The 9,067-nt window shown below is 55.3% G+C and overlaps 1 protein-coding gene across 1 annotated transcript; it reads left to right on the top strand.

The window, feature by feature from the left end:
* The first annotated feature begins 623 nt into the window (after positions 1–623).
* Positions 624–1,286, top strand: RNF222 (ring finger protein 222). Its single transcript, XM_009477662.1, has one exon. The coding sequence runs from the start codon at positions 624–626 to the stop codon at positions 1,284–1,286; it is 663 nt and encodes a 220-aa protein (XP_009475937.1).
* Positions 1,287–9,067: the final 7,781 nt, after the last annotated feature.

The raw sequence follows: 9,067 nt of genomic DNA, 5'->3' as shown, positions 1-9,067 counted from the left end.
GCAGCTTGGAAGGAGCCTGGCATGGGTGCTCGCTGCCTGCCCTGGGTATGGCACGCTTGCTCTTCATCCTTATGGGGTCCTGTGCTCCCACCTGCCCCACTGACCTGGCCTCCCCCTGCTCCTCCTGGCCCCTCTGCATCTCCGGGGTTGGAAACATCTCCCTTTCCTTGGCAGATTTCTTTGTGGGATGGGAGTTCCCACCCCCGCGCACTTGGAGCTGGCAGCAGAGCACAGAGGCACTTGTGACACAAGCTGAACATGATTTTTCTGTAGCAGGTGCTGAGCAGGTAGACACAGCTCCATCCAGGGGCTCATGCCTTTTTCTATGTGATTTTGCAGCCAGGGATTGTTGCCCCCAGTGGCTCTGGAGCTGAGGTCCTCCCATCATCTCTCTTGCCCCAAGGGCTACACTGAGAGGCTTAATGCTCCTGGAAATGCCCTGCCTTGTTGAGACCATGCCTAGTAGCCATCCACTGCATCTGCAAGAGGGCAAAGGCAAGAGAGCAGGGAGGAAGAGGAGAGATGAAGAGATGGATCATGCTATTTGTTGCAACCAAGACCCTTATTAACCCATCATGCCTCTTACTTGCAGCTGGAGAGTGCCTGTTGCTGACAGAGCAAGGATGTCTGAGACCTCGTCCAGCAAGGAGGGTCCCCTGGCCGAGTGTCCCGTGTGCTATGAGAAGTTTCACCCGCTGGAGGCCATGCACCGCAAGCTCAGCTGCGGGCACACCTTCTGCCATGACTGCCTGGTGAAGTGCTTGCTCTCCACCAAGCTCGACGGTCAAGTCCAGAGCAGCATCATCTGCCCCATCTGCCGTTATGTGACTTTCCTCAGCAAGAAAGCTCTATGGCCGCCCAAGGCATGCACCAACCCCCAGACACCAGAGATGCCTCTGTCACCTTCCTCCTTGTCCCATCTGACCAAAATGGAGGCCAGCAACACCTTAGTGGTGCCCAGCCATTTTGTGATGCCAGTGCAGAACTTCGACCGGTGCTGTAGCATGAGGAACAGCCCCATGGACTCGCAGGGGGTCCCAGGAGAGCTGGCGCGGGAAGCCCACATCTTTGTCATCAGTGACCACGGGATGCCACTGGTGGATGCAGACTGTGGCTCCCTGGAGAGGAGAAGTAGAGCAGAAACACAGAGCTCAGTGTCATCCAGCTCAGCCCTGGGGGTGAAGTGCTGCCAGTCACCCATCGCCCTTGCTGTCCTACTCATCTTGACTGTGGCCATGCTGGCAGCTGTGCTCCCTTGGCTGCTGCTGGTGAAGAGGGATTCGTAGTGGGGATGGGATCAGCTCAGGTACTGGAGAGGTGTCACTGATGCTGGGACAGAGCTAGGGCTGCGTCCTCTCTTGATAGATCCCATGAGAAAGTCCAGAAGCAGGTCCAGGTGAAGCTCTCTCATCTGGCCAGGGACTGAATGGCCTTTCAGACCTTTCAGCAGATCTCCAGGTGCTCACAGTGTCACTGCTGGCATTTTCTGCCCCTTCCCCTGCTAGTGGGTTCCTCCAGTGTCTTAGCAGAGAGGGTAGTTGCTCATCCCACACCCTGTGACAGTGCGTGCAGGGAGTGGCTGGGCTGTGCTGGTCCCTCCCCTCCATCCCAACTCCTGGGGGGCTGTGACCATGGCACCCAGGAACCCAGAGCCTGGGGACAGCCAAAGGCTCTGTGCATTGGAGGGTCATGCCGCCAGGCTGTGGGGCTTTTGGAGGTCCCCAGGCTCCTGGCTGGCTGTTGAGGTCATCAGGGTACATGGTGCAGCCACCCTGGAGCAGAAACTCATGGCTTTCCACCCCAAAGATGTGAGCCTTTAGCTACTGGGCAACAAGGGCAGTGAAACCAGAGGATGGAGAGAGTGATCCTGGCCTCCATGAGCTCACCTTTCCCTCTGTCAGCCAACGTACCCCTCCCTGCGGAGTGATGGGGTGGGAAGGGACGCCAGCTCATCCCCCAGGCAGTCCCAGCCTTGCACTCCCTCACCTCTCTGAGCTCCTCAGCGTTGCTGCCATCCTCCTGGTGTCACAGGCATCCCTTCTGCCCTGGGGCTCCAGCGACAGGCAGTGGGTGTGGGGCAGGGAGCTAAACCAAAGGTCTAGACTGTATAAGGGTGAAGATTTGGGATCCCATCTAGTAAGTGCTCCTTGCTAGAGCCCTGTGCCTCAGGAGAGTGATGTTTCTTCATCCCTACATCCAGCTCCTGAGGGTTAACACCCAGCAGCTCATTTTCACCTGTGCCAAACAGGTTAGGCACTGCTCAGCCCCACATGCCTCCCAGATTTGCCCTCTTTGGGACTGGTTCCACCCATGGGAGCGTCAGCCCCTAATCCCAGGGGCCCTGGTTTGGGAGGGGAGTGGACATCTGAGAGGCATGGTTGAGATTTGGGACCCTCTGTGCCTACTCTCAGGGGAGGGTGCAGCGGGGGCTGTCTGCTAGTGCTGGGGCCCCCCCATCACATTTTTCCCCAATGTACACCTCAATGCAGCATCTCCACCATCACCACCACCTCTGTCCTCCTGACCCTGGCCCTGGCCCCAGCCCCGTGGGTGCTGCTCTCTGCCCAGTCATTCAGGAATGTGCCCTGAGGGCCGCGGTGCTTTCACAGGCACCCCAATGTGTCCAGGAGCAGGAGCAGGGCATACCTCACCAGTGCCCATGGGAGGCGACAGCGGGGTGGAGGGCTGGTGCACTGTTCCTGTGCCCCTGAAGCGAGGTTCCTACTGCATGGCTGAGCATCAGGTAGGACAAACAAGTCCAGCAGTGCCCCAAAGCAGCTTTGGGATCAGCCAGAACATTTCAGGGGAACAAATAAGAACTGCTTGGGGCTAGAAAGGAGTGAGCAGTCTAGGGTAGAGGAGCTGATGGCATCCCACCCCTTCCTCTGGGGTTACAACCAGGACATGGTGCCTAGGTGGGCTGCTGACTTCCTGGCTTCTCTCTGTGACGTTGTTACTGCACTCCTGCACCATGTGCCTCAAGTTTCCTCACCCACACTTGAGGTGCAATGACACTGACCCCTGCATGAAGGACTGGGAGATTGCCTGGGGAAAAGTTCTTGAGAAACCACGCTGGAATGGAAATCCTATTTCATAAGAAATTATTACCTGATAACAACACATCCATGCTTCGTTATTTAATAATAAACGTTATTATTAGTCTGTCTGGGGAGTTAATGCAGGGTGCCATGGCAGAGGGCTGCTGGGATGTGGGAGTGGGCGCCCTCCTTGTCTGCACCCTGGGGGGGCCCGCCGGGGGTAGGGCTGGAGGAACTAATTTTGGCTGCTGTTGCTGAAGCCCTGGAGATATTTGGACAAGGCAATGGGGACAGTAAAGAGCTTCAGAGGCAGCACTGGGTTGAGATGGGATGTCTTGTGCTGTGTTGGGGCCACAGGCTCCAGCAGGACCAGCAGAGAGGGGACCAAGGCTGGGGGTATCAGCAGGGGCAGCAAGTGTCAGGGACATGAATGCGTGGGATGGGGGTCCAGGGGCAACACCCTCTTCTGAGGCGAGGAGGACATTTGCCACAGGGTGGCACTGCTTGGCCAGGGATGGCTGTCAAGGGCTGGCACAGTGGCAGGGCAAGCCTTGGGGAACGGCACATTGGGCCCCCAGTCCTTGCCTTTGGTGGGTAAGGGTCAGGCAGCAAGAGGTTGGCAATTGCCTGGGAAGTCCTGCACTGAGCATCCGCTAGCGCTGCTGGGGGTGGCACACTTCTCTGCCTGTGGGCATGAGCCAGGGCCCATTTGAGCCAGCACCTGCTGCATCAGCCTGCAGTCATGTCTGCTGCTCAGGGCCAGCTGATCACCCACCATCTCCACATCCTCACCAGAGCCACATCATCTCCAGGCAGTGGGACCCATGTTTGGTGCTCTTGGAGGCACAGGTGTCTGTTTTAGGTCAAGGTCTGCCTGCATTTGGGAGATACTTTCCCAGCCCCTTCCTGTGCAGATGGAAAAGCTGCCACCATCCTATTTTCTTGTTATTAAAGCTGATGGCCGGAGCCAGACCTTCCCAAGCCCTTTCCTGTTGATAGTCCCTGGGGAAGAGTTTTGGATGTCCAGCAAACCAGAGCCCCCAGATGCTGCAGAGCTTGTCCTCCCACCAGGCATGTGTTCATTAGAGGATATTGCAGCCATTTCCAGCTCAGTCCTGAGTAACTCAGTGCTTTGGTTTATCATGGTGACCTAATGTCCCAAGGTTAACTCATGCCTGCAGCTCTGGGACATGTATTAGATGGTTGTGTTCTCTGCAAACATCCCTGCATGGCAGGGACACTCGCATAGTCCTGCTTTGACCCTGCCACAACTGTCAGCAGAGATGCCAGTATGTGACTGTGGGCAGCCAGTCGCTCACTCACAGCCAAATTTGCTGGTGAACAGCCCCATGCAGCACCTTGAACACTTACCCTTAGCTGTAGGCTCCAGGCACATGGCTAGTGCTTGTGATTTGAGCTGGGAGCTGCCGGCAATTGCTGGCAATGCCCTGAGTGCCCTGGCTCCACTGCGCCTGTACATCACTGGTATCACATCCCAAATGCTCCCCCGACACCCCTGCCCCCCGTCCAGCCACCCCATGGCTCACATCAGCATCTCTTCCATGCTACAGACCTGGCCCAGCCCTGCTCCCCCTCTGCCCTTTCCATTGCTGGAGAGGGCTGGGGTCTCCCATCCCCTGTCCCACGGGAGGCCCTGGTGATGCTGGAGCCATGTTCCCCTGCCAGGCTCTGTTCACGAGCAGCTGCAGGTGGCCCAAGGCAGTAACTTGTGAAGTGCATGGGCCAGGTGGCCGTTAGAGCCCATTAGGGCAATTACTTCCTAATGTGCATGTGGAGAGGAAGCTAATGTCTCTCTCCTACAGTGCGTGCACACAAAATTAAGGGTCAACTAATGACATCGGCATAGCGAAAGGGCCAGAGACACATCCTCCAGGCAGCTCTGGAGGAGGGGACACATCCCTGGTGGACAGGGACTTTGTAGGACCCAGTGATGAGGACAAAGGGCTCTCAATGATGGGGCAAGATGCCAGGAGCCCCAATGTTGTTTTGGGACTGCTCTGCAAGCACACGGCAAGAAATAAAGCCCAGTCTGGGCGGGGGGTGGGTGCTTGTATGTAGGGGTAGGGTGTGGCCCTGAAAGCATGTGTGTGTGTGTGTGTATTTGCATGTGTGTCCATGTGTTCTTATGCCCAGCAAGCAGCTGGCTGTGTGCATGGGGGGATGTGTATGACTGTTGGTGCATGTGTTTCCATGCATGTTTTCATGCCCACATGTTTTATCTCAAGCAGCTACCAATGCACATGTGTGCCTCAGTAAGCACTACCCAAAGAGATGCTTGAGCCCAAGTGGGTGACCAGGCATCTTCCACCCCACCAGCACGATCTTGGGACTGTGGCACCAGTTGTCCCCATAGAGGGAGCTGACGAACTGATCTCCTGCTGGCCAGCACAGCCAAGGTGTGGACCTTGTTTGTAGACTGCTTTAAAAGCAGATGAAAGTCCTCTCTCCACTGCCTGCCTCTGTATGGGTCACTTAGGGGATGTCCCATCCCTCTGAACTCTGTAGTGCCCACACCTTCATCTCCTCCATCATGGTGGGGCTGGAGCTCTCCTCCACCCTGGCTGTGCTCAGGCAGGACATAAGGGTGGAGGTGTCAGAGGACCCCAGACCCCAGAATATGAGAGGTGCTTTCTCCTTTGCTGTGGTAGGAGAGGTCTCCAGGCCATGTCTCTTCCCAGAAGCCCTGCAATTTGGCCACAGGCTAGATGAGTGCAGGCATGTGGCCCCTAACTCAACTGGCAGGGTGGGCAGGTCACTGCTCTTGGGGTAATTGTCTGTCTTCTCCGATACCAATTGTGCTACTGACTCCAGCCCTCAACCCACTTGCAGCAAGCACCATCTCCTACTGTAGACATCTCCTCTCTCTCCATGCTGGAGACATCATGGTATGTCCCTGAAAGCAGCCTTTCCCACTCACTGCCTGGCAGGTCCTGGGCAATGGATTCCACCATGCCACATGATCCCAAACCAGTGTCCAGCGTCCCTGCTCTTGGGCATTGCATGATGCAGGCAGCATGCTTTGGTGTGTATTGCTGGGCATCACCACTGCTCAACCAGGCAGGCCAGCTTGGGGACCTTCCCTGGGTGCCAGTTGGCTGGAAAAGGGGTTGGGATGTCTCTGCCAGGTCTGTGATTTTATAAACATGGCTATCTGGAGCAAGCTTGTATTACCTGCTACAGATTTTGGGAGCCTGTTGAGGGAGGACTTGGGCACGGCAGCTGTCTGCCCATGCAGAGCCTTCTAAGGATCCTTCTGAGAATCCTCCTGAGGATGCTTCTGAGGATAGGTCTCCTCTCACAAGAAGGATGGGTACAGATCCTTCCCATCAACATGTCCTCTGCCCTCCTGAAAGAGAGGTCTCCTGCACTCCGGTAACCCCTACAGGAACACCAGTCTACACCATAAGCACAAGGATTTAATACTCTCTTTTTAGGAGAGGGCACCAGAATGACCCCAGGTTTGAGCCATTTCTCCCAAGTACTCAAAGGTGAGTATTCACTGGGTGGAGCACTGGTTTGAGCTAGAAGAATAGTTGGGTGAGGAGTGCGTGGAGATGAACAGATGGATAGACAGATGGAGTGTCAGGTCAGTATGAGAATGAGTATTAGCTGGAGGTATGCCTGTGCAAGGATAAAAGGCTGTGGGGATGAATGGGTAGATGGGCAACTTCCACAGTTCTCCATGTGGGATGGACAATAGATAAAGTGGGCATGGGGATGATACACAGGACTATGCAAGGTGACCTAATTAGGCCTTGCCATGATACTCCGGCCCTCACGAACCCCCTCTTTGGTTATGTGGTGCCTTGAGCTGTGCATGCACCAGGGTTGTGTTTCCAGCCCTGTCCAGCTGGCGTGGGATGGAAACAAGGACAGCAGTGGGTGAAAGTCCCAGGAAACACTGGCCAGCATTGCAAAGGGACAGAGCCAGAGCAGCCGGAAGGCTGGCAGGTGTTCCTGATGCAGCATTTAACACGTTCTCCTGCACAGTGTTCAACCATTAATCTTGCTATTCCCGAGTCATCTTCCACCACTGCCTCCACCCATCACCCATGGCATTGTTTGACTCTGCAGGTGGAGATGTCCTGCAGGCAGTCAGCATATCATGCTAACTGGTCTGCAGCACCTGGGGCGCCAGCTGATGCAGCCCCAAGTGTCCTCTGTCATCTCCTTCCCTTCCTCTGCCTAAAGGACCTGGGGTGGGATGGCTGCAGGTCATGGTATGCTCTAGCTATGCCTGTTGTCTCACTGGTACCTCTTCCCCTCCCTGTGCAAGCTATTCTCAGATGGCCTCAGATCCCTCTGTCATCCTCCAGTGTGGGCAGGACCCCTGGCAGATCCCAGCATGTGCGATTTCCCTGGCTGGAGAGCACACACTGCCTTTCCCTCACTAACAGCTCAAAATCTTTGCATGATGGCAGCAGGGCTACGAAGCCTGAGTGATGGCTGCATAATGCATCATTAGCAGGAGAAGGTGGCATTTTTACGGCATGGAGATGGGAGAAGTGGGAATTGCACAGGGCCCAGGAGCGCTTACTGGCCAGACACATCAGCAGGGTCCATTAGGAACCAGCCTCTGAAAGCCCCAGCTCCATCAGCTGAAATCTTACCATGAATAATTAAGAAGGAGACTTCTCTGAGCTGCCTCCCCTCCCCTACATCCAGCCCCAGGGCTCCGGGAGTGCCACGGTCAGTTGGAGGCTGGAGTGGGTCTGGCCCAGTTTGTCCAATGTAGCCTGTGTGGGACATGGACAAGAGGTGGCACTGACCCAACTGGCTGTCCCTGTGCCTGGGTCTCTCCAGCGAAGATCCTTTTGGCTTCATCTCCACCACATGGCAGACACCTTTTCATGTTTCCACCTGTTCCAGCACATGGGGCATGGCCCTGGGCTGAACTCTTCTTGGGCTTTGCAGAAGTGCAGGGGTTTCCAAGCCTACAATGGGACTGGAGGTTTGGCAGTGCATGAGGAGCTTAACTAGTGTTGTCCCTGTGAGATGAAAGCCCATGGCGCGGGTAGCTTACTGTGATGAGATCCCCAAGCTCTCAGCTTGTGGGCACAGGAGCTGGACTGGATCCAGACCCTTGGTGAGGGTCTGATTTATTCTCCTATGACAGCTGTTCGCAGCACGGCACAGCAGAGCCATGGTGCAGAGGAGCAAATGGCCAGCCCCGTGCTCCTCTGCATTGCCTGGCAGCAGCACCCTGGGACACATCCTGCTCAACTGGCTCTGGAGGTTTTACCCTTCCCTGTGTCATTCTTACAGATCCTTTTTGTCCAAAACTCAGCAACCTACCATGAAAAAAAGAACCCTGGAATATCATTAAGGGTCTGCACTTTCTTTCCAGCAACTGCTGGCAAAGACCCACAAATGTATTTTCTAGGAAGAGCTTCTTTTCAACAGGTTTTTGCTTTAAATGATGTCCTGTTTTGCAACAGCAAATTAGGCTGGGAAAACCACTTTCTTTGTCTCAAATGTGACTTCTTTGCTGTTTGATAGCCAGTGCTCCCTGTGGTTGCTGGCAGCAGACCTGTGCCTGATGCTCCTGGTCCTGGGTGCAGGTGGCAATCAGTGATGCTGAGGTGGGGTGCTGCAGAGCCTGTGCTGGGCACCCAACTCACTGTGCATGGGCAGATCCTGGCACATGCATACAGGAGCCCTTACATGTCCTCTCCACAGCAGAGCTGAAGATGAACAGTGTTTGTAATCTACCACAGGGTGCCTGAATGTGGGAAAGTCAGGGGTTTAATATGAACCTGAATGCTGAGAAACATTTGTGTGTGATAGGAAAGCCTAAGGTTACTTTACTTAACTATAAGGTGTGGAGCCTCCCAGAAAACTCATCCTGCCTGGTCAGATGCCTCGAGGCTCGGAGCTGCCAGGCACTGATACAATCCAGGATTGGAGGCAGCTTCTGTGGTATCAGGGATCTCCAGGCACCCATGTGGGAGCACATCCTTGGGGAGAGCTGATGATTGTGTCTGCTGGAGCAAGATCTCATCCCTGGT

The sequence above is a fragment of the Pelecanus crispus genome, chromosome 12 (assembly GCF_030463565.1).
Source record: "Pelecanus crispus isolate bPelCri1 chromosome 12, bPelCri1.pri, whole genome shotgun sequence".
Lineage (NCBI taxonomy): Eukaryota > Metazoa > Chordata > Aves > Pelecaniformes > Pelecanidae > Pelecanus > Pelecanus crispus.
This window is presented reverse-complemented; position numbering and strand designations above follow the sequence as displayed.